The 26609-nt window shown below is 34.6% G+C and overlaps 2 protein-coding genes across 5 annotated transcripts in view; one reads left to right on the forward strand and one right to left on the reverse strand.

Moving 5' to 3' along the window:
- LOC115879531 (D-2-hydroxyglutarate dehydrogenase, mitochondrial-like) overlaps positions 1-26609 on the forward strand; it is a 186491-nt gene that overhangs the window by 143227 nt on the left and 16655 nt on the right. For all 4 annotated transcript variants that reach the window (XM_030896414.1, XM_030896411.1, XM_030896413.1 and 1 more), the window contains exons 5-6: positions 13242-13435; positions 23860-24028. In XM_030896414.1, coding sequence (XP_030752274.1) covers positions 13242-13435; positions 23860-24028 — 363 coding nt within the window. The remainder of the gene's footprint in view (positions 1-13241; positions 13436-23859; positions 24029-26609) is intronic.
- LOC115879532 lies at positions 1983-8038 on the reverse strand. The gene is made up of 2 exons (XM_030896416.1): positions 7811-8038; positions 1983-2680 (listed from the first exon to the last, which is right to left on the reverse strand). Exons 1-2 carry the CDS (start codon positions 7947-7949, stop codon positions 2037-2039), a joined length of 783 nt encoding a protein of 260 aa, XP_030752276.1. The 5' UTR covers positions 7950-8038; the 3' UTR covers positions 1983-2036.

Genomic DNA, 26609 nt, shown 5'->3' on the forward strand with positions numbered 1-26609 from the left:
GACATGGACTCGTTGTATTATGTCAAAATGTTGTTGATTTAAAACCATATGCTCTTAGAGATCTTGAAGAGCAGCTTATTGTTGGTTTTCAGGCTGCGAGAGATAAAATACTAAAGCATTATCGTAAAACGAACTGGATTTATGCTGCAGTTTCAATTCTCGATCCACGTCATAAGTTAAATAAAGAAACGTTTGATATGACAAAATGGGGCCAAGAATTAAAAGATAATTCGATTCAGAAATTTCAAGATATTTGTAAAGTCTATTTTCATCAATTAGAGGGACAACGTTCGACAGAAACAGCGGTGGCGCAACAAGGACGAGAAAATTCTGAACCTGAAAAGTCGGACTTTGTAATTGATTTTGATGCCTTGTACGCAGTAAATCCTACCCCTGCCGAAGGAGAATGGATGCAGGAGCTTCAAAAATACTGTTCAATTCCCCGGTGTAATAAAGACACAGATATATTACAATGGTGGAGAACTCATGGTTCTGAACTTCCTATTTTAAGTTTGATGGCACGAGATCTATTGAGTATACCAGCTACCTCAGTCCCAGCGGAAAGGTTATTCTCTCATGCTGCGTTAACCATTAGAAAACACAGAAATCGCCTTAATAATGAATCTGTACGATGTTTGTTATGCCTAAATGACTGGGTGAAAAACAAAAACATTTGCGACCGAGAAGGCTGTTAGTACCTATATTATTGTTTTTACTTGTTTTCAAAATTAATGTTAAGTTTTTGGTTTTTGTTTTGTGTTTACGTATTACTATGACATATATGATTTTTATGTCCAACCAAAACAAAACCAAACTAAACTTTGGGAACACGTGACTTGAGATCAATCTTTTTTTACACAAGTCCTCACCCTGAATGTTTAGTAGTAGTTGTAGCCTAATAAATATGCTAGTTGTAGTCTAATAATTGCTAGTTGTAGTCTAATAATTGCTAGTTGTAGTCTAATAATTGCTAGTTGTAGTCTAATAATTGCTAATATGCTAGTTGTAGTCCAATGCTAGTTGTAGCCTAAAATATCGATTAGTTAATAAAAAATAAACAAGAAAAATTAGATAAATTACAAAAATGTTCCGTTTTTTTTACAAATATCCCGTGATCCCAAGGTTGTTTTGTACAAACTGTAAATACATATCCCGTACTGGACTGGAACAAGGATTATGCATGACGAAATTTCGATACTTTCACGAGACTCTCGTACGAGACGCGAGACGAGACGAGACTGGAGGCTCCGAGACGAGAATCGATACGAGACTCCTTATTTTATCGGCGAGAGGAGACAAGACTTTATGAAAGTCTCGTCTCGTTGGTCTCGTGGGAATCACTGACAAGTAGTTACTTAGACAAAACTTTACACACTACAGAAGATCCATCGAACCAGCTGAACGATTAGCAGTAACACTTAGTAAATAAATAATTTATAACATATTTTCTAAACATTTTTATTATTATATTAGAAATATACATTGAATTAATTAATTAGTGATTGTCTAGTGAAGACCCAAAATTCATATATTTTTCACATTTCAAATTCATTTTCACATTGAATTCACGTCATTCACGTCTGGAAGCGAGGATTGTGATAAGTTTGGTCTGCTCAAAGAGCATTGCCGTAACTACAGGGTGGCCCAGGGGTGCCGGGCCCCCCATGTACTGCTGGGCACCCCCCAGAGAAATCCTGAATTGACTCTTGGCTACGTATTAATTTTTATTTGCTTGTGATGCAGTAAAAATGACGTTTTCTAGTTTTGTTTATTTAATATTATTTTCGTTATAGTGTTCAAAAAATGTGTTAATTTTTATTTTTTTAGAAAATTTGTAAGTATTTAAGTAATCTACGGGAACACCGTTTGATAACCAAGTCTATGAAATTTATTGATGGAGAAATTCATGAAAACGTTTATTCAAAAAATGTGTTTTTTTAAATTTATTTTCATTTTTAAAAAAACAAAAGCCCTAGGCCCCCCCTGTGCTCAACCCCAGGCCCCCCTCCCAGGCTCACCCCAGGATAAATTGCTAGTTACGCTAATGTCAAAGATGTTGAAGTATTTGCATTGAGAGCATGCTGCTCCTCTTCTTCAAGCTGCGCCAACTCATTTTCCATTATTAATTGCGACATCTTAAATTTTACAATTGCTTGTCGTTTTTTTGAAAATTTTTTGACAGTTTTTGCATATCCTTTAAATATGTCGTCAATATCATCAGCTGCTAAGTTTTCTCTATTTTGATGCAGGCAACAAATTACCTGCTCAACAGCTGATCCTTGGGAATTAACCATTGTTTTCTTCTTTTTCTCTGGTTGTTTTACTTCGCAATACACCTGTCGCTTTTTTAATTGGTTTTCTTCAGTATCACCCATAATTGCAGGAATATTCTCAGCAACCGTTACCTGTTCAACCGGTTCATGATTGTTCAATTGGTCGTGATTTGTGTCTTCTCTTAGCTGGGATGATTCGGCTGATTGGCTTACCGGTAATATGTTTTTGTTTGTGTGTGTCTTGGCAAATGACAAAGACTTTCGTAAAAATTCCATTTGTTGAGCCCACGGCCAGGTTTTATATCGATCTAAATTTTTCATTTCCTGTCCAGATTTTGTTTTTTCAGTTCTCAAAAATTTAGCATAAGAATCCCGTAGGTTCTTCCACTTCTTTTTCAGTTCATCTCCTGCAAAAAAATATAATTTTCTAAGCATAACTTTTAATTAACATAATCCTGTACTTTAATAAAATTTCTTTTTAGAATTCCTCCCCAATTCCTTGGGGATTCATTTAAAACTATTGGCCACAGTTTCCGAATGGGATTTAGAACAGTTAGTGGCATAGTGTTGGAAGTTTGCACTTCTATCTGGAATAGGATGCAGTCTTTGTACAGGGTTGTTCACCACATACGACACGGAGTATTGTAGCTAAACGATTAATTTTTTAGAAATTGTAAGTTTTGGGTTCGTTGAAGGACTATTAGAGCTACATTTTAAAAATATTTTTGCAAGATACAGAATCTCCAAAATAAGTAAAAAATATTATAGTTGTATTTTTTTAAATGGAACACCCTGTATATTATTCTATTTTTGGATTTTATGATTGAAATAAAGGTAAATTTGAATAAGGTTTATCACACTTAAACCTTACCGTCAATTTTATGAAATTGCAGTAAAAATGTTAAGGCTTCATTTCTCCAAGGGTGTGAAAGTTTTTAATACTAAATATTTACTGAAGATTATTTGTTGATCAGATATTATGTAGCAATAATAAAAATTTTACTACCTTATACAGAGTGTCCAAAAATTTATATTAAATAATTACTAGCTTTAAACGGCAATAACTTGTTTAATTTAAATGGAACACCCTGTATATTTTACGTGAATCATATGCACAATTTATTTGTCTATGAAATTTTATTATACCATTCTTACCTATCTCTTCAAGTTTTCGTAGAAAATGCATTTTCTTATAATTTAGACCTCATTTATCACTATACCCATGGAATATTGACATTTCAGATTTTTTTTAAAGCAACATATATGTACAAAATGTACAGGTGGTAAATATTGCAAGCCCATTGGTATACAAAAAAAACTATTTAAATCTTTTTAAAAGAGTATACCAATTAAATATACCACCATTATTTTATTATTTCCGACCAAAAATTAGGTAATTACATACTTTTAAATTGTTTTAGTTAATAAAGTATTCTCAATAAACATGGATTTGGCTCAGAAATCAATATAATAATAAGTTATGAAAATGAACGTTTCTGTTTTTATAAATAAGCATTCGTCAAAAAATGAAATAAAATTTATAAGGTGTTACATTTTACCACACTGTCTAATACACACACAAAATTCAGTTTTTCAGTTTTGGAGCAATTATTATTAATCAACGTAAACAGTCAATTAATGTAGTTTGAATACTGGGATCATATTAATTGGTCCTCGTTAACAAAAAATATTTAAACAGTTTTTTTATTTTATTTTTTAATGAAATAAGCGAACTACATATATCGACAATATTAGTATCTGCACTCTTTGAAAATTTGTTACATCTTAAAAATAATCTAAAATGTCAATATTCCATGGATATAGTGATAAATGAGGTCTAAATTATAAGATAATGCATTTTCTACGAAAACTTGAACAGATGGCTAAAAAATGGTATAATATAATTTGATAGACAATTAAATTCTACATATGATTCACGTCAAATACAGGGTGTTCCATTTAAATTAAACAAGTTATTGCCGTTTAAAGCTAGTAATTATTTAATATAAATTTTTGGACACTCTGTAAAACGTAGTAGAATTTTTATTATTGCAACACAATATCTGATTAATAAATCATCTTCAGTAAATATTTAGTATTAAGAACTTTGATACCCTTGGAGAAATGAAGCCTTAAAATTTTTACTGCAATTTCATAAAATTGAAAATATTTCAAAAACGGTAAGGTTTAAGTGTGATAAACCATAATCAAATTTGCCTTTATTTTAATCCTAGAATCTAAAAATAGAATAATATACAGGATGTTCCATTTAAAAAAATACAACTATAATATTTTTTACTTATTTGGGACACTCTGTATCTTGTAAAAATATTTTTAAATTGTAGCTCTAATAGTCCTTCAACGAACCCAAAACTTACAATTTGTAAAAATCTAATCGTTTAGCTACAATACTCCGTGTCGTATGTGGTGAACAACCCTGTATATGTGAGAACCAACTGAAGATATACAGGGTGGGCCACTGAAAACTTACAATGGCTATAATTTTTAAACCAAAAAAGATATCAAAAAAATATAAAATACCGTTTCCATAATATCGAGGGGGAATACATATGACGTATTTTTTGAACCACCCCGACCTACCCCTTAGGCAGCACCCCTACTCACTTGAAAATCTTAAATAGCAACACCCCACTTATGGCGCCTTTTTGGAAAGCCCATGAAAAATGCTAAACGATAATCATAAAGTTTTTAGGGTGAAATTGAAAAACTACCCCTTACACGAAAAATTAGGTGGACATTAATGAAAAAAGTGATTCTTTCAGCATAAGTATCCAAATGAGGCAAATGAAATATTTTTAAAAACCACCCCGACCCACCCCTAGGTGCCACCCCCTGACTTCTAATCTCAAGATAGCGATACCCCACTTGTGACACTTCTTTGTAAAGCTAATTGAAATTACTAAATATAAAAAATCTTAAAATATGTAAAACAACAAAATAAAATATACGTGTTTAAGAGTTTTTCCGAAAAACTCACCGGTTTTTGAATAAAAAATATTTTAATATTTGAGGGATAGTTCCTTAGTTAATCACCCCCTTGGAATTCGAGTTTCGAAAAATCCCTTCTTATCGAACCTCTACACCCTAAAGTCAATTTATTACTGTTTTCCAAAAATCAGCTTTTTACGTCAAGCGCTTTAAGCAGGATCGTGATTAATCAATGACCAGATTTTTCGAAACACCCTGTATACGTTTTTAAAAAATCTTAAAATATGTAAAAAAACAAAATAAAATATACGTGTTTAAGCGTTTTTTCGGAAACTTGACCTTTTTTTAAATAAAAAATATTGTAATATTTGAGGGGTGGTTTCACTCTCTTGGAACTGGAATTTCGAAAAATCCCTTCTTATCGAACCTCTACACCCTAGAATCAACCTGTATAGCACCACCCCTAGGTGCCACCCCCTCACTTCTAATCTCAAGATAGCGATACCCCACTTGTGACACTTCTTTGTAAAGCTAATTGAAATTACTAAACGATGGTCATACAGACTTCAACTTAATTACAGGAAAGTAGTGATAAGAAATGTAGGTGTGACAATTTAAAAGAAATTTAAATTGATAATTTTTTTAACAATTGCTCAAAATGACAGCCATTTTGTTCCATACAAAAATTCAAACGATTTTCAAATTCTTCTCTCACTTTTTGGAAAGTCTCTCTCGGAATATTTCGACATGCTTCAGTTATCCTCTGCCGCAATTCTTGCAACGAACCTAGTTGGCTCCATCTTGTTGAAAGTGTATGAGGTCCTCATTAAGAGTTAAATTTCCTTCCAAATCTCTTTGATTTTCAACCTCATTTACAATGTCTGGCTCTATCAAATTGTTCAGCATTTCCACATAAGCATCACCAGTCAAATTTCTGTCGATGAAAAATGGACCTATAATTTTATCGCCTAGTATTCCGCACGAAACATTGAGCTTTTGAAGATGTTGGGTGTGTGCGGATTCTCATCGCTCCAGTATCTGCAGTTCTGCTTATTCACATTTCCGTTTAAAAAAAATGAGCACTTATCACTAAAACAAATATTTTTAGTGAGTGAAGGTTCCTTGAGTGAAATTTCCTCCGTCATTAGTTCGCAGAACTGAATCCTTCTATCTGGATCGCCGTCGCCAAGTTCCTGCAGAATCTTCATTTTGTAAGAATGGAATTTGTGCATTTTCGATACCCTTCTGACAGTTGTTCGAGGTATACTTGTGATTGATGCCAACTGGCGTGTTGATGCTTCTGGATTGACCGATACCTGACCAATAACTTCCATCTGCATTTCTTCATTGAGCACCCTGGGCCCTGTCCTTTTTTTTATTTTTGACCGATCCAGTTTCATGAAACTTTAAAATCAAATCTCTAACATAAACGTGACTTACGTTTTTGTCCGATTTCTCTCATTGAAAGCACGGGCCGTTCTCAAATAGCACATACCTTCAGCACCATAAAGAAAAACTATTTGAATTCTTTCTTCCACAGTATAAACCATGTTTCTTTCAAATAAGCGAATCAAATAAAGGTTTAAAATACCACCAAATTTGCAAACGATTGAAAATCGATAGAAGACAGTGCAAAAACGCAAAGATATGCCGTTTTAAGATTCCTGTTTGTTGAAAGTAAAAAAATAGATGATAAGGAAGAATTTGCATTATCTCAAAATTAGGCTGAACGATTAGTAAAACATCTTTTTGTTGCCTTTTTATCTACATTTTTTATTTTTAGCTTCAAAATGACAATGGCTTCAAAATGGCATTGGTGAGATTAGAAGTGAGGGGGTGGCACCTAGGGGTGGTTTGAAAAATACCTCATTTAGCTCAGTCCTAATTTGTAACTTAAAATCACTTTTTTCATTAATGTCCACCTAATTTTTTGTGTAAGGGGTAGTTTTTCAATGTCACCCTAAAATCTTTATGATCATCGTTTAGCATTTTTCATGGGCTTTCCAAAAAGGCGCCACAAGTGGGGTGTTGCCATTTAAGATTTTCAAGTGATTAGGGTTGCCGCCTAAGGGGTAAGTCGGGGTGGTTCAAAAAATACGTCATATATGTATTCCCCCTCGATATTATAGAAACGGTATTTTTTATTTTTTTTTTGATATCTTTTTTGGTTTAAAAATTATAGCCATTGTAAGTTTTCAGTGGCCCACCCTGTATGGAGAAAAAGTATAGATGGATTTTTTGAAAAATGAATCACGAACAAGTGGCGCTTACTTTTAAGACCTATTGAGGTAAAATTGGATACAACGATAATTACTGCGTAAAAGTTATGTCTATTGCACAACTTTTTGCGCATAAGAAATTGTGATCAAGTTCTTAATTTACTAGAAGCTGACCATGGAGCTTTTCGTAATATGGGAAATGACACGAGAAGACCAACGAACACAGCATTCCAAATACGCGAAAAATTTGTATCATTTCTAAATAGTAATTAGCAAATAATGGACCATTTTTTATTTTTTAATATATATATATATATATATATATATACTTTTAAAAATATCTATTTTTAATTTATTATGTTTACTCACCAGTCATTTCACCAACAGACATTGCAATTTCGTCCCATATTTTGTCTTTCTTTTTTGTATTCTTATATTCACTATGAGATAAATCATATAAAATTGGTTGCTCACGCACGTTTTCAATAATTTTTTCTGTATTACACATGATAACTATGGTAATTCTATTTGTTTATTACTTGCGAACTGGCGGGCAAATGGTGCATGCAGCGTTCTAATCTACTGTACCGCCGGCGCCGTCCGCAAACTTCCGCCCGGGAGTTCGCTCTTCGCTGCAAGAAGAGGCGGGCTCGTTCGCGGCGGTGGTGCCACTTCTATCAATTTTTCGGTAGATCTACCGATTTGGCAATCTATCTACCGATCTACCGAAAAGTCTCTATTTTCTACCGATTTTAATTCTTTTTATATTTTAGTGTCATAGATATTAAAAACGAATGTTGTAATAGAATTTGTATGAAATATTTAATGAGTAATATTTTCTTGAATCACAAATACGCAAATTACAGTACACCTATTATCAGGGAAAGTTTCTTTGTTTTGTCAAGGCCTTGTCTATTATAATCAAGTGTCAAGGGTAAACTGTACTTTTTACATTTAATTTTTAAAAATGGTCGAAACGTCATGAAATATTTCTTTTTTCTTTTATTATTATCAATAAATTTATAAATTTTAAATTATCAATAAATAATAATTAATGGAGTAAATCTCTAAAATATTTATTTACACCTGACCTCAAACCAAGAATAAAATTTACTAAAAGCAGACTAAGTATAGCTTGTGCTTTTTTAGGGATAAAGGGATCAAAAAGAATCAAATTTCTAAAAATAATTGAATTGTATGATGAAATGTATGATGATGAAAATTGTATAAGTAGTAAACATAGTAAACTATCTATGTATCTAGTGAATTTTAAATGTTAAATGAGTATTAAGTACCTCGGTAAAAATTAAATTCTCAAAAGTATTAAAAAATATTTTTGAATAGCTTTAGGCAGTATATACTTGGAGAGGCTTTGCAAGAGCATCCATTAAAAAAATTCTAAAACGATATTTATTAATTTATTTAAGAGTTTCCTTCTGTGTATTCATGTTTAATATACAATTTTGTGTTGTTTGTATTTTTCAAACATCTTTTTATACGCCAGAAACGACTTACTTTGGGCACTTCTTAATAAAACCACGTGTTAATTATCCAATCTACCGATTTCTACCGAATTTTGACCAAGATCTCTACCGATAATAAAATTTTGGTCGCGGCAACACTGGTTCGCGGTAGTGTGCCCTCTTCAATTTAGTTACGTGTACCGTTACTGTCCGCAACGCCACCGCGCCCGCCACCGCTCTGGTTTGCGCGACGCTTAGCAGTTCTTTTGCGGTTTTAGTGCTAGGTCCTTGGATAAAAGCCTTGCTGTGCCAGTGCCCCTGTCTGTTTCCCCATTACTACATTACTTTATGTTACTCTATCACTAGATCTCCAAAATATTTAAATATGCTTGATTTTATAGGAAAATAGCTAACAAGTGTGGTAGTAATCTCAGAAATTGTGTCAGAGAGTATTCAGATTGTACTCGTTGAAATTTAAATGAAAATCATTATCACAAATTGTAGCACTACTAGGTAACTATATTTTTTGACACAATTTGCTGTTACTCCTCCTAGGTGCCTTCTCTGTTGAGGTTGGCGATTAATATGGCATATGACTGTCCAGAGCTTGGTGAATAAGGGTGTTCCGTCCTTTTCCGTCAGCCATGATTTCTTTTTCCTCTCTATATGCTACGTTTTCCATCGATTTTAACATTGAAAATGTTTCTGTTATCCTATATAAGGGAGCCCAAATCGAATTAAAATGCTACATTTGCCACACCATGACGTCATATATACAAGGGTATAGGAAATCTCGGCGCAGCGGCGGCAGTCGGCCAGCGCGCGCAAAAACCATTACATCGCTAATTGTTTATTGATATATCTTTATTAGTTTAAAAGCAAAAATGGGTAAGGCTATGAAGGTAGATGTTACCCAGTCTTCGGGGATTGTTCCGGTTTCATATACTTTATTGAAAAATTGGGTCAGTATTTTGATGGCATTATCGCTTATGTGTTTGAAGTGCTCCGCTGTTATTTGACCTTCGCCCGGTGCTTTATTGCTTTTCGTTTCTCGGATTGCTTTGATTACTTTTTTAATATTGGGTAGATGGTCTCCTTTCTCTATTTTTGGATTTTCCTGTTTTCTTCTCGCATCTCCGAACAATTCTTTCAAATAGTTCTCCTCATAGACTTAAAATATTTTAAATCTATGGTTCTCCCATATAACCTGTTGTTTGCTGGGGTCCAGTTCTATCACGTTATTTTCGTTTGCGATTGCTGACAGATGCTGCTGTTACTAGGCACTGAAAACTGAGTTGGGGAAGAATAATAACTTAGTTAATGCAACAATTGTGTCATATATTTACAAAAATCTAAGTACAATCTGTGCTGTGGTACAATGTTGTAATTTTTTTCTTTTTATTTGTTTTTTTTCAGTGTAGAAATGAAATAAATATATTTTATTAAAAATATTTACATTTGCATTGCATTACGGGTAGTTCTCGTTTAGAACTTTGCAAAGAGATGGAGTGCTTTAACGCAAAGAAAGAATGAGAGGAAGGTTTGGTACAACAAATATAGGTATATCGCAATGGGCCCAAGACCTCCGAGTGAGGGATCGAACATGATCCCAAACTCCAACAATTTAACCTAACCTAACAGGTAGTTCCATGATTTCAAACCATAGACTTAAAATAAAATATAGACTACACTATTTACATCTCAACGCGGACAAACAACCTTTTTTGTACACATGTTTACTTCTGGGTACAGTCGACCGAGCCTTCCTCATCCAGCCTATGTTGTCACGTCTTTAATATTATCAATATTTTTTTTCTTGTTATACACATATATTGAGATATTAATACCGTATGATCGAGAAAAAACGGCGTCAGCGATGGCTATGGAATGAAGATCGCTGTCATTTTATATGTAAATTTATATGGGAAATGTCATTGATGTTCATTTCCCAGCCAACTGGACGCCGTTTTTTTTCGATCATACGGTACTATAGTTTAATAAAGTAGGTTTTAATATTCCATAGATGTATTAAATAGTCCTTATACTACAAAATTATAAGTCGGATACTGTTTAATAATGATAAGTTCTTTACAATATGACAACACCGATTAGAGGCGAGGGAGCCTATTCATTCATTTATTACCTTGTAGTACGTGTCGCACGTGTGCGGTAAAGCTTTGTTGCCGCTATCTCCCCGGCTGTATTAACGCATTTTCTTAGCTTGTAGTCCTTAAGTGTTTATTTTATTGACTTTTTCTGTTCAAAAACTATAAAATATGGTTCGCCAGTGCCAAATTTGCAAGAAATTTGACTTTAATAATCCATTTAAGTCTTGAAACGACTTTTGACCGGTAGGCAACTCTCAATTTACCCATTGGGAGTCAGTGGCGTTGTTGTAGAAAGGCGCTTATTTAGATAATATTTTAGTAAAATGTAAAATCTGATTTTTTTCTCTTACATTACATTATTTACTTACTTACATTGTAACAAAATCATAATTATAACCCTGTTAATAATAAATAATGTTTTTATTAAAAATATATTCCGGTTTATTCTAAAATTATCTTCAGAATCTAAAATAACATACAAGAATTTTAAAATGATATTACATTATGAAACAATATTTTTTAATATACCGGGTGTCTCAAAAGTGGCTCAACCCTATAACTTTTTTTATTTTTTCAGATAAAAAAACAGATTTGTATATTAGTAGGTATATGACATTAATTAGGATTTATTGACGTATTCAATTGTTTTTGGTCTCTTCCTGTTTCACCGAAATGATTACATCTTTTGATTTTTAAAGGCACCCTCGGTATATTGCTACTTTATTCGATAAAAAATGACACTCTAAATAGAATGACATCATATGTCAACTTTTGACATTGTCGCTTAAAAACATATCCTATTTTAAATTTCAATCCAGTTTTTTTCAGTCCACTAAGTTTTAATCAAGGAGCTTTGGAAAAATAGTTTTGATCGTCTAATAGGTTTCGTGTCTTGTCTAGGCCGGTTAAAAGATGTACAAATCGTATTTTTAATGATACATATGTCAATTTTTTCAAATGGAACAAGGGTGACTCATTAGCATATTTGGAAAAAGCATTTTTTTATGAATATATTGATACCACACACTTGGTATTTCGAGTCAAATTGTCGTTATGAACCGAGGGTGCCGTTTAAAAATTAAAAGTTATAGTCATTTTCGATGAAACAGGAAGTGACCAAAAACAATTGAATGCGTCAATCAATCCTAATTTATTTCATATACTAACATACTAAATCTTGTTTTTTTTATTTGAAAATATAAAAAAATTATGGGGGGTGAGCCACTTTTGAGACGCACCCGGTATAATAAAGACAGTACCGAGTTAAATAAATGTAGTTTGTATTTTATCCACTTCCTATCACCTTCCTTGCTTTAATGGAACAGATTTATGTTTTCTCTAATTTACATAATAAGACATCACTTAACCAGAAAAAACATTACAACAATCATATTTTTTTTTCTCTCCCTGTCGCCGATTCTATTATATCTGTGGAATAGATCCTGTTTTGATTAATATTAGGGGTTGTAAATGTTTGACTGAAATTAATAATTTATTATTCATTTCAAAAATTACCTAATTTCCATTATAAAATTTCTTCTATAACGTGTATTTTATTATTTTTATCCTTTTTGGACTCTAAATTGTTTTTTCTAAACTTTTATTTAAAAAACCTGTCCTAAATCTTAATAAAATATAAAAAAGTTTAAATACGATATATTTTTAATTTAATTATAGCTTCATTAAAATAAAAAAAATTACCCGGCTATGATACGGAGAGTTCAGGTTTACTTGAGAAACGAAAGACAGTGTTGTGTTTCTCGGCAGAGTCGTCAGGGAACGACCGTTACGACAGAGACAACCTATCTATCGCTCGTGTCGCACTCGTTATAACCTAAAACAATAACACAACAATAACAAGACAGTGTCTGACCGCATATTCCAGCTATTTATGAATGAGATACTCAGTCTATATTTTATTTTAAGTCTATGTTTCAAACACTAACAACAAAACAATAGAGAAAATTGACCAAAAGGTAAGGCGAAAAAATACGCAAAAAATTCCACCCTGGTCCCTCTGGCCTAATCCGACCCTGACCGTACACAACCATTTTTTCTTCAATGTTGCTGCGGAGAATATTCAGGAATCCTGCTATCTTGCATATACCTCCCTGCAATGAAATAAGAATGTTGCACCTTGCTTTGCGAAGTTTCGACGATGGTGCAGCACCAAAATGTTGCTTGTTGGGCATAATTTCGCAATTATTATATATGTCTTAACATTTACAGGTGTCTTGGTCTGTCAATCAGGATGTATCTTAGAAAATATAGATAACGCTCTAGAAGAACATGGACTTATGGCCCCTTTAGATTTGGGAGCAAAAGGAAGCTGCCACATTGGTGGAAATGTATCTACTAATGCAGGTGGCTTAAGATTGCTGCGATATGGAAATCTTCATGGTTCAGTATTGGGGCTAGAAGTCGTACGTATATTTTATTTCTTACACAATTAGAAATAAGGGTATTTTACCATTAGCTTCGGTACGTACAGTAGAAAATTTTCCGTCGATATCTAAGACAAACAGGACCTCTCAAAGGAGTTGTCAAACTAAAAAATCACAATCTTGTACTCAAATGCCACTCCTGAAATGAAAAGAATTTCGGACATCTTCTTTATTTATTTTTTGATTAACACAACGTTTCGATTAGAAGGAACACTGACCGTTATCAAGTGTAAACTAAACTATTTTCTAAAACTACTGAGCTTTTATACTACAGCCAGGCATTCGCCATTCACTCGTGAAGAACTTGGGTACCGTCAACTGTGAGGTTATCCCCTTAGAATTCCTGCATTGGTACGTTTTTATTTTTAAAGCACCTGGTGTATACACCCTTTCTCTTGTTTCAATGACTACGGTTTTGTTTTTGTTAGGACACTTCTGAGTCGATCCAGATTTGAAGACAGTTTTAATTTTATACTTTTTGGCTATTCGTCTGATCTTTTCTGACGTTCCTTTTACATATGGAAAAGTCCGAAATTCTTTTAGTTTCAATACTGAATCATTGTCTACCACATTCAAAGTAAATGCCACTCCATTTACCAACAGTACCTAGCAGATCGTAGTAAAATAGAGCGAGCAAATTCGCAATAACTTAATAAGAAAATTTTGATGATACTTCTAAAGACGAAGCAATATATTTTGACGGTACTTAAAGATTAGTCTTTAATTGAAATAGAAATTGGAGATAGGTATTATCAAAAAAACAATTGTTGAAAAAAAACATGTTTTGGTTTTTGAACCTGGATCAAGATATTTAGGACTTCTTTGGGTGCCATGTGCTATGCCGCACGTTGGCGATCATTCGTCTGTTTTATGGCTATCAGATGACTAGGGTGCCCTCTTCGGCTCGTCGAAATATAGTTGCGGCGTTAGGTATGCCACTCCAGTTTCTTATGTTGCGAAGCCAAGAATGCTGTTTTCGACCCGGTCCCCGTCGGCCTTCGATCTTCCCCTGCAGTATCAACCTGGGTATGGAGTATTGACGTCCCCTTAATATATGCCCTAGATATGATACTTTGCGTTGTTTTACGGTATCCATTAGTTGTCTGTCTACTCTGGCTCTTCTTAGGACTTCATCATTTGTTCCGTCCAGGGTATGCGCAGGGCTCCGTCCAGGGTATGCGCAGCAATCGGCGAAGTGTCCACATTTCGAAAGCCTCAATTCTGTTTATTGATTTTACCTTAAGTGACCAAGTCTCAGCGCCATACAACATCACAGGCCACACATACGATTGAATTACCGGTATCCTGGTATGTAGCGGCATATTTCTATGCAGGAGTAAATTCTTTAGTTTAAAGAAGGTTGTTTTTGATAAGAATGATACTCTATGTTATTATTACTCTATACTCTATGTATTCTGTGGCTAATCAGCTGATATATAATTTAGAGGTTATGAGAATTATTATGTCTTGTTTAGAAAATTATGCGCATTTATTAATGTAAAAGGTTTTTCTGTCAAGTTGATCAATATAAAGTTTTTCCTAAACTATAGCGTCTATTTTCCACAAAAGATCCCACAAACCTCAACAGGTTATGGGCCCAGATGTTTAAGATAAATAGTTGGAAAAAGTAAGAAAAAGTTCCGCTGCAGTCAGCTAAAGAAAATTGAAGTTCAAGTTAAGGTCAACTGACAGTAAAATGGGCTCACTAGCTGTACCGATTTTAGAAGCCAATAATTTTAACAACTGGTTGTTTAGAATAAAGATGATATGTAGAAAAGAAGGATGTGTAGAAGCACTTGAGAATGACCCACCTGAAACGACAGAATCAGCTACAGTAAAGGCTAATTTTCAAAAGGAAGATGCCAAAGCACAGGCAATTATTGTCACAGGGTTATCAGATAAACACCTTGATATTGTGAAAGATTGCGAGACTGCAAAGACACAGATTGAAGCTTTGAAGAGTGTGTTTACAAGAACAACTTCTTTGACTAAATTAGCAGTTTGGCGCAGATTAATTAATCTGAAAAATGAACAGTGTGAAAACATGGAAGATTTATTTTTAAAATTTGACACCATTGTACGGGACCTTAAAGAACACAAGACAGTATTGAATGACAGCGACAAGGTATGCCATTTACTATTATCTTTGCCTGAAAGGTATAACTCAGTAGTTACAGCTTTAGAAACTATAGAAAATGTAAAGTTTGATTTTGTTAAGTCACGACTTTTAGATGAAGAACTGAAAATAAAAGCGAAATCTGAAGATTTAAGTAGTTTTAAAGCCTCAGCAGGTTGCTTCAGATGTGGAAGCCAATCACATTGGCAATCATCATGTCCTAAAAATAAAGACAGAGGTGAATCATGGCGTGGTAGAGGTGTTTATATTAGAGGATATAATAGAAGAGCGAGAAGTGGAAGATCATATAGAGGTGGTGGTCGCAACTACAGGCAAAATGAGAGAGAAGACAGGCAAGCACATATGACAGAGGAAACAGAAGGTGAAGTACAACTTTATGCAGCAAACCTATGTTTAGAAACAGATGGTAAAATAACAATGGTTCTTGATTCCGGTGCTAGTAACCACTTTTTAAAGGAAGAACTCGAGAAATATATGGTAAATATCAGAAAACTAGATAGACCAGTAATAATACATATTGCAAATGGTGAAAAGTTGCAAGCGAACAAAATTGGAACATTGAAGACACAATGTCAAAGGCAGAAAATATCGATTGAAGCATTAATTGTTAAAAACTTAAAACATAATTTATTATCAGCGTCAAAATTGACATCAAAAGGGTACACTATAGTAGTAGAAAGAGATAAAACAACAATAAAAGGAGAAAGTTTTTCTTTGAAATGTGAAATGAAGAATGGGTTGTACCTGCTACAATTAGATGAGGTAAAAGATCAAGAACAGTGTAATGTCACAGTACAAGAGCAAGGATTGTGGCATAGACGTCTTGGACATCCAGGAAATGATGCGTTAATACAGCTTGGGTTACCAACTGAAAAGAAAATATGCTCTACATGTATGGAAGCAAAAGGGGTAAGGTGTTCTTTTAAAAACAGTGTAAAAAGGACAACAAAAATAGGAGAACTAATCCATACAGACATATGTGGTCCTTTTAATCCAACTGCATATGATGGTTCCAGATATTTTCAGACAATCATTGATGATTACTCACATTTTACCATAGTAAAGACACTGAAGACTAAGAATGAAGCTGAACAGAACATTAAAAACTTTATTGAGGAAGTTGAGACACAAAAAGAAGTAAAAGTTAAAGCTATAAGAGCAGATAATGGAGGTGAATTTGTATCGAATACTTTTAAGGTATTTTGCATGAACAAAGGAATAGCTTTGGAATATACTATGCCCCATACACCACAAGAAAATGGAACAGCTGAACGAATGAATCGGACTTTATTAGACAAGATTAGAACAAAAATCATAGAATCAGCAATACCTAAAACACTCTGGTGTGAAGCTCTAAAATGCTCTGTTTATGAGCTAAACAGACTCCCTACAAAAGCATTACAAAGAGGAATGACACCTTCTCAAATCTGGAATAATAGGAATGATCTAAGCAAACTCAGAGTTTTTGGGTGCAGATCCTGGTATACCAAATTACCAAAAGGTAACAAACTGGATCCTAGAGCAAAGACAGTGGTAATGGTAGGCTATTGCGGTGGTGGATACAATTTATGGTCACCAGATGAACAGAGACTAATAAAATCCAGAGATGTTAGATTTGATGAATCAGTAATGGAATTTAAAGAAAGAAATAATAATAAAAAGCAAGAAACAAACCAGAAAACTATTAGTTTTTCAGAACAAGATAAAGAAAATGAAAATTTACAAGAAAATGACCAGAACATTGACCCAAATGAGACTTTATCAAACAGTTCAGGAGATGAATTTCAAGATTCAGGAAATGAACCTAACAATGAAATAGAAGTGCCAGAAACAACAACTACCAGAACTGGAAGAACAACAAAAAGACCAGGCTATTTGACAGATTATGACATGCATGTTGCTTACTGTTTGCTTACAGCAACAAGTACAGAACCAAGAACGTTTCAAGAAGCCAATCTACAAGATGAATGGAAAGAATCTATACAGAAAGAATTAAGTTCACACATAAATCTAGAAACTTGGTCTGAAGTTTATGTTTTACCAGAAAATGTGAAACCAATAGATACAAGATGGATATTTAAGCAGAAGGAAGATGGCACGAAGAAGTCCAGATTAGTGGCTAAGGGATTTCAAGTTCCATATAATGGAGAAGAATTTGATTATGCTCCAGTATGTAGAATTTCTACCATAAGGCTCATGCTATCCATTGCAGTTGAACGAAACTACTTAGTTGAGCAAATAGATGTGCCAACAGCATTTCTCAATGGAGAAATTGATACTGATGTTTACATCAAAAAGCCTGAAGGATTGGTGAGCAATTTTAAATTTTTCAAATTAAAAAGGGCACTATATGGTTTAAGAAATTCACCCAAATGCTGGAATATAAAATTTAACGATATAATGACGAATTTAGGGTTTATAAGGTCAAACTACGATTATTGTTTGTATCTAAAAGAAAATATCTACCTAGTTTTATACGTAGACGATGCACTCATAATGGGAACAAACGAACAAGTTGATACACTAATTCAAAATCTTTACAATGTATTTCAGGTAAAAAAAATGACAAAAATCCAATCATTTTTAGGAATGCAATTTGAATTTAAAGAAAATTATATTAAGGTCCACCAGACAAAAATGATCGAAAAACTTTTAAAAGAATTTGAAATGGAACAAACAAAACCCATAGCAACACCCATGGAAGTAAATTTCCATATCTCTGAAGAAGAAGAAATATTACAAAATGTACCATACCGAAGACTTATTTGCAGTTTAATGTACATTTCAATAACAACGAGACCTGACATTTGCCAAAGTGTCTCACTATTGAGCAGATACTTGGACAAACCGACAACAAGTGCATGGAATGCAGGCAAGAGGGTGTTACGCTATCTTAATAGTACCAAAAACTATGGGCTTACTTTGAAGAAGTCAAATACAGGTCTTGTAGGCATGTGTGATGCAGACTGGGGTGGAGACCGAATAACAAGAAAAAGTGTAAGTGGTTTCATAGCTTTCCATAATGACAACCCCATTGCATGGTTTTCCCGAAAACAGACTTGTGTGGCTATCAGTTCAATGGAGGCCGAATATGTAGCAGCAGCTGTAGCAGCGCAAGAGCTTGTGAATCTTAAAGGACTTTTGATCGAGTTTGGCAATTATCAGGAAGTGTTTTTGAAGTGTGACAATCTTAGTGCGATAGCTACTATGAAAAATTTCGAAAATTCCAAGAGGGGCAAACATATTGAAATAAAATACCACTTTATAAAAGATTTATGTTTGAAAAAGGTATTTACAATCAAATATGTTAGCTCATCTCAGAATTATGCCGATATGTTTACAAAATCTCTTTCAAAAGAAAAATTTGTTAATTTTCGAAATGGCATTTTAGCAAAATAAATTTAAGATTTTTTTTTTATTAATGTTTTGGGCAATTTAATTTATATATAAAACTTTAAATTGAGGGGGTGTGATAAGAATGATACTCTATGTTATTATTACTCTATACTCTATGTATTCTGTGGCTAATCAGCTGATATATAATTTAGAGGTTATGAGAATTATTATGTCTTGTTTAGAAAATTATGCGCATTTATTAATGTAAAAGGTTTTTCTGTCAAGTTGATCAATATAAAGTTTTTCCTAAACTATAGCGTCTATTTTCCACAAAAGATCCCACAAACCTCAACAGTTTTTGCACGGCCGATTCTTCTTTTAACTTCCTCATCGCAATCTCACCGTTCATTTAGGGAGGCGCCAAGATAGGTGAAATTTGTGACCCGTTCGATGTTCTCTCCATTGATGTTAAGATGAGTGTTGTACTGGTGTCTGCCGAGCACCATCATTTTAGTTTTCGCAACGTTAATATGGAGCCCAAACTGTTCACCGCATTCGTTCAGTTTTTTTAGCAGAATCTGGAGGTCCTCAAGGTTGTTAGCCAGAATTGCGGTGTCATCTGCATAGCGGATATTATTTATTGGGATGCCATTGACTTTAATACCCCGCGTCTCACTCTCCAAGGCCATCTGAAAGATTTTCTCAACGTAGATGTTAAACAGAATGGGTGATAGTACACATCCCTGCCGAACTCCCTTCAATACTGTGAAGGTTTCCGTTGTTCGATCACCATCAATACGGATCTCCGCCGACTGCTGCCAATACAGTTCTTTAATTATTCTGATGTCCTTGCCATCCACGCCTATCTCCTGTAGTCTCTCCATCAACGGTTCGTGTTTTACGTTATCAAAGGCTCTCTGATAGTCAATAAAGCAGATGAAAACATCTTGCCTCTGATCATAACATTTCTGCACAAGTAGTTTCACAGAGAAGAGAGCTTCTCTAGTGCCAAGACCCTTGATAAAGCCGAACTGTGTGTCGCCACTCATCTCTTCACACTTCCTGTATATTCTAGAATGGATGACTCGAAGAAACGCTTTAAGTGCGTGGCTCATTAAGCTTATGAGTCTATGGTCTCCGCAGTTTTTGGGATTTGTTTTCTTTGGGATGGCGATAAACGTGGATTTTAGCCAGTCCTATTTAGGACTATTAGTCATCATCGCAACAGTCAATATGTTAACATCTGGGTGTGCCAATGCAATTAAAATATCAATAATAATGAACTTTTTACAAAATTCTGTTGATTTAAATGACATTGTGGCCATTGGTTGTGACGGAACCGTAGTTAATACTTTATGGTTAATACCGGTTATAAAAACGGAGTGATTCCAGCCATAGAATGAGATTAAAAGACCATTTTAGTGGATGATTTGTCTGTTACATACTAACGAATTGCAACTACGCCACTTACTGAATCATTTAGACGGAAGAACTACTGGATCAAAACACACAAATGCCTACTGGCATTTTCGGGAAATAACTCATCATACAGTCTATAACCCACCATACATGTTGTAGGGGGGACAGGGTATTTCCCATCTTCCTTTGACAACAGGTGTTCTTCCGAGGGTATACACCCTTCCACGGTTGGAGTTTGGCCTTCCGTGCCCTTCACAGTCGAGGTGCTTGTCTCCGTCTGGGGTACCCGTGAAGTGGAGGCTAGAGGATCTGTCTCAATCTTCTCCGCCTCTTTAACTTGGTCTCTCCTTAGACCTGATACCGGTGTTGTCCCGTATCTATAATAGAGGATATATCCCTCTTTCTCTATTGCCTCCTTGGATTTGAGGCCAATTCCTATTGTGAGGACCTGTAAACTTTGCCATGACCCTCCTCCATCGAGTTGATGACTCGCCTACTCGATGTCCTTACATTGGAGTTCTGAGCCTGGATAAAAAGACTCAGCAAGCAGGTGGTGTCTTTCCCCTTGCTCCTCGGCAGAAAGACCGTGATGTTCGCCCCTTTTGGGATGTTTTCTTCTTTCACTGCAACCAGTCCCGGCCCTTGCCAATTTTTAAGCTTAGGTGCGATTTCCACCAACCAATCCGCCGATTCTTGCGATACACAATTTATGAGGATCATGCCCACCCGAAAGTGTATCCCCGCCAGGGCCGGCGGAAGGGAAATATTGAGACCGGGCGAGTACACTATCTGGCGCCCCCCCCTCCCCTAATAGTTATTATAATTCTTTCTTTCCTTCAATATTATACTTTAGCTACAACTAAGCATATTTTTATGCTACTTTAACAATAAAGTTTCACTTAAAGATCCTTCAAAATTCTTCTCTTCGTTCAATCTTAGTCTAAGGTTGTTGTTTTTTGTTTTTTTCTCTACCGGGTACGTCTCGAAAGTGACTCACTCCTATAATTTTTTTTATTTTTAAGATAAAAAACGAAATTTGGTACAAACGTAATATTTCGTATGATAGTATATGACATAAATTAGGATTGATTGACGTATTCAGTTGATTTTGGCCACTTCCTGTTTTACCGGAAATTACTACAAAATAAAACAACTTATCTACATATGTTTCAAATGAATCGTCAAACAGAACTGTCAAGGATCCCCAACCTAGAGTCCTTTTTTCGCCCACCATGCATGAATACATGGATAGCATTACCTATACTCCTTCCTTAATATTTCTATTCACAGATTTTCTATCGTAGCAGAAATATACCGAGGATGCTATTTAAAAATCAAAAGTTGTAGTAATTTCCGGTAAAACAGGAAGCGATCAAAAACAATTGAATACGTCAATTAATCCTAATTTATGTTGTATACTAACAAAATAATATACCAAATCTCGTTTTCCCATCTAAAAAAATAACCAAGTTATATGGGCGAGCCACTTTTGATCAATTATTTCATGCAGAATCAGTATATGATCAGATACACTTTTGTCGACTTAGAATAACGATCATCCAGTGTTTGAGAAGCATATTCCTTTGTCTTGCTCTAGTGAGAAAATTTTACGATTCTGCTACCATTTTTTGTGTATTACTACATAAGATTGATATATTTTCCCACTACTGTTAATAAATTAATTAAATGCATGAGGCACTTATAAGCTTTTATTGATATTAAGGATATCGGGATCCTCTTCAGCTTCTTGCGAATGTATATTTGCCTCATATAATTTTTAGGACAAATCAGCCATTAATAACAAATAAAGGGTGTGAATAGTCGACAAAGTGCGATTTTGAGCGGTCAGTCTAAAACTGCCAACCCAAAACAGCTTGTTTAGAGAAAATTTATAAAAACAAGAATTATAAAAAGAAGGGTTATTTACAAAAAGTTGAGATCTTTTGAGTTATAAGTATAATACCACGAACAAATATTTTTTAAATATTTTACTTGCTGCCGCGGCGCCCCTCGCATACGGCGCCCTGGGCGGCCGCCCGGGCCGCCCTGCTCTTTCGCCGGCCCTGATCCCCGCAAAACGCAGCTGACTCACATTTTATAGATCCTTGTGTTGCAATCAGGACGCCACTACTTCGTCCAGTATCGCCCCCTCTAGAGCCGTTTACTAGTCAGTGGTCAGTGCTACCTCTAGATAATCCTCTGGCAGCACATTTCCATTTCCACTTGTCCAACAATAGCGACAAAGCTAGTGATACGTCCCTGCTTGCCTCCCGGTGTTGGACGGCTTTCCATCCTGGCTTTTTCCGTCCTTGCCGGAGCAGAGGTGAGAGGTTCTTGCTCCCTCTCTTACCCTTTAGTGGAGATGCACCAGGCTGTTTCTTGGTTCCTTTACTCTTTCCTTTTCTAAGGAGTGTTTTCGCTTTTGCTTCCTCTGGACTCTGGAGCAAGTCCTTCATGGAGCAGTTGGAGGTATCTCCGTTCTTCTGCACCACTAAGACCTACTCTCAGAGGATCGTCTAGCCCGCCTGGTTGACCCAGGTCGGGTAGACGAAACTGTAGCTTATGTCACTTATTGGATCTAGAGGTAGGCTCTCAACCCTTGCTGGAAGAGGTGGTAGCTTGTGTGCCACTTGTGGAGGATGATCAGCCGCAGAACTACAGGTCCCTGGATGGTTTACTACAGCCAATAGAGTTCTAAGGTTATATGTTGCTACCAAAAATCTCTCTCAAAACCTAAAAATATTAGCAAAATAAAACGCTAAATCACCACAATACACCAACCATGTTAGCATCATCAGCAGATGATTATAGACTGAGTTTTTTTTTCAGTTTATACGAAACGCGCGTCCAGTGTAAAAGTAAAAGTGTTTTGGTGTATTGTGGTGATTTAGTGTTTTATTTTGCTGTGTAACACCAAAGGTTCCAACCCTCAACTGTAATCTAAAAATATTAACTAAATTTATGGTTCAAGTTTATGTCGTATGCTGGTTTGAAATTAAGTGGTCATGCAAGTACGGGGTCAGGCATTTATTTAGTATTATTAGTAAATCTCGATACCTTCTTGAGGAGTTAAAAAAGTGACAAATCCCGTAATTGTTGGGAACTCGAGATGCAGCTCACAACTCCACTTGGTGAGTTCCGGGTAATTTTTCTTGAAAAAAATGACAAATTGGCCAATCTTTTGAAATACTCGAGAAATATTTGCCGAGAGCTGCACGTTTGATTTTTTATGAGTTTTATTGGCTTATCATTTTTTAATTTTTCAAATTCATTTCGGCTGACGAAAAAAATTTTTAAGGGCATTCAGAATGTTTTGGGTAACTAAAAATCTTTAAAAGCATCTTTTGCGGACCCAGGCAGATTCATTTGTGAAAATTAGTTATTTGGACCCAGTTTTCGCTCCACCCTAATGTTTATACCTTTCATTATGCATTATTCAAATATCATCACAATCAAATATATCATTCACAATCAAATATTATTAAAGAAACTAATTATATATTTTTCTTAGGTAAAAGCAGATGGAGAAGTAATTGATCTCCTTAGCACCTTGAAAAAAGATAACACTGGCTTTCACTTGAAGCACCTTTTTATTGGTTCTGAAGGAACACTTGGTATTGTTACTAAAGTGGCATTACAGTGTCCACCGAAACCCAGAGCCGTCAATTTAGCATTTTTAGGTGGGTATAATATAAAAAGTAACTATTTTAAAAATCTTAATTTATTTTGGCTGCAATATCCACCAGGTGTAATATTTCGCGGTTACTGGACGCATTGCATTGATGCCCTATCTTCTGTCTTTATTCTTCGTTATACAGGGTGTCCCACAAATAGATCTGGTCAAAAGAAACATATTTTCTCTTTACCATTTTTAAAATAAATAGATAATGACCGAGTTATATTAGTTTGAAAATTTAAAAAAAATAATTGCAACAACGGCGCCGCCAGCAGTCGATAATCAGTCGCAAATTACCTGGATCTTGGCTTGTTCGATGCCCAGTATCCAGTGTTGACACATCGACTAGAAATATTTAAAAACGACTTGGAAAATTCAGGTTAGAAGTAAAAAAACATTAGAAATCGGGACTCCAATAGATATCAGATCGATGTAATTAGGTTAGAGGGTCGTTATATCACTTTACGTAAAACCGCAACTCTACATTTAACAACACTTCATTTCACTGATTCTTGACAGCACTACATTAAATACCCAAGTGTATTTGGCACAATATGCATTCATATTGTTGCGGGCCGGTGTGGATTCGACCTAACCTAACTATATGGCCCGCCCTCGGCTGACCTTAACATCGCATTAAAGAATAGACACCGTAATGATTCATTCGAAGATTCGAGAAGAATCGAGTTCCACTGGAATTTAATGGAGTAGTACATACGAGAACAATCGAAACCTTCTCTATGCACCTAACGATCTATGGACTATTCTAGAGATCTTTAGCTGTTGGTATAAAAGCCGCCGGCTGGGGCCTAGAGAGGGCAGTTATATAAATAGACGAGTACAGTTGACGCGTTAAAATTCAAATATAAATTCTTAGTTATAAATCGTTTGTAAATAGTTCTTTAAGTCTTTTATCGTTATTGTTTTTGTTAATTAGTGTTAAATAAATAGTGTTTAAATAAATTGTGACTTTCTATCCACACGGAACCGAATAAAAAACGTAACAATATGCTATCTGAATTATTTAGGATTCTTTTTAAGAATTAATTCCTCGGTTTTTCTATCTCACACTTTTTGTGACAGTTTTTGTGAATAAACACCAAAATAATTGAAGAAGTGTAATTATTTAAGTTCTAAGTGGTCTAAGTGGTAGGAAGTATGGAAATGAACAAAAATAAAGTTTCATAATCCTATCCAGTTACTGATATATTTATTTTTGAAAAATTAGTTTTTTTTTATTTTTTACTGTATCAATATGTTTAAAAATTATAAAAATGTCTATACCTATGTGGCGGATTCATCTCTCCAAAGAAATCCTTTATGGGTATTTCGCCACTGCACTGCAAGAAAATCTACAAAATAAAATAATTATTTTTTGTAAACACTTCTGCGAAACCTAAACGGGCGCTGCTTGTCAGAAGTTATGTTTACAGTAATACAAATTTGCCTAACAAAGAAAAAAATGCTGTAATAAAATATCTATTTAAAAAATATATCTGTAAAAAAAATGGTATCTGTTTTAAAAAAGTAAAGTGTTCTCGAATAGTTGAATTTAAATATTTTAAATAGTTTTTTTCTTTATTCTTTGTATTTTTTTTGCTTCCGACGACGGAAAGAGATAACTTTCCGAAACGTTAGGCGTTTTTTTCTTTGTTAGGCAAATTTGTATTACTGTAAACATAACTTCTAAAGGTGCGTATTCATTATCCGCACGAACGAACGAACGAACGAACGAACGTACGCTAGTGGTATGGACGGGGACCGCACGATAGGACCGCACGAGAAGACCGCATGCATTTCTTCATTCGCGCGCCAGTTCAAATCGTCAAAATATTGTTATAAACCTGTTTTTTTTTGTTTATATACCGTCATTGAATTATCGCTAAGCAAGTTACTATGGAGCAGTGCATAAGGAGTCGGGCTAGGAAGCGAGAGACCGGAGTTCGAATCTCGGCCGGAACATCACTTTTTATTTTTTTTTAAATACTGTTGTATTCTATAGTTTATTTTTGTAGTATAAGAAAAAGAACTATTTATTCTGTTATTTTTAATCTCCGTTATTAATATAAATTGATTGTTAGTACAATACCTCATTTAATATAAAATAATATTCTACTTTTTGAAATGTATCGGGCCCTAATTGTACCTAAAAGTAATATATTTTTAGTGATATACCATATTGTAAACTATTTAATATTTTAGTCACTTAAAAAGTTAATTTGCATTGAATAATTGCCTACCATTAAAGGAAATTTGAGCTATATAATCCTTGATGGGCATATTCTGGGTATGCAAATACTTCCTTTAAATTTTGGGTGTCGTTCAACCGATTTATTCTCAAAACCAGAAACTTCTACATATAAAAAGAAGCAGAGGTCACTAATTATAATAAACTTCACCCTTGGTATTACTTCCACTAATTATAATAAACTTCACCCTTAGAATTACTTCTATCACAATTACAATACGTTCATCTGCATTGGCATTTTCTACTTTTCGATGGGAAACAATAAACTTCCCAATATTTTTTAAATGATGTAACAATTCCTCTTGTGGTTACTTTTCCATAGATATCCTCAACTCTG

This window comes from Sitophilus oryzae, unplaced genomic scaffold (genome assembly GCF_002938485.1).
Source record: "Sitophilus oryzae breed Bouriz unplaced genomic scaffold, Soryzae_2.0 scaffold_1582_pilon_pilon, whole genome shotgun sequence".
Taxonomy (NCBI): Eukaryota; Metazoa; Arthropoda; class Insecta; order Coleoptera; family Curculionidae; genus Sitophilus; species Sitophilus oryzae.

Coding starts and splice junctions, on each gene's coding strand:
- LOC115879532 (XM_030896416.1), bottom strand. CDS start 7,949: ATGTGTAATACAGAAAAAATTATTGAAAACGTGCGTGAGCAACCAATT. Junction 2,681..7,810: donor GTCTGTTGGTGAAATGACTG/GTGAGTAAACAT, acceptor ATTTTTTTGCAG/GAGATGAACTGAAAAAGAAG.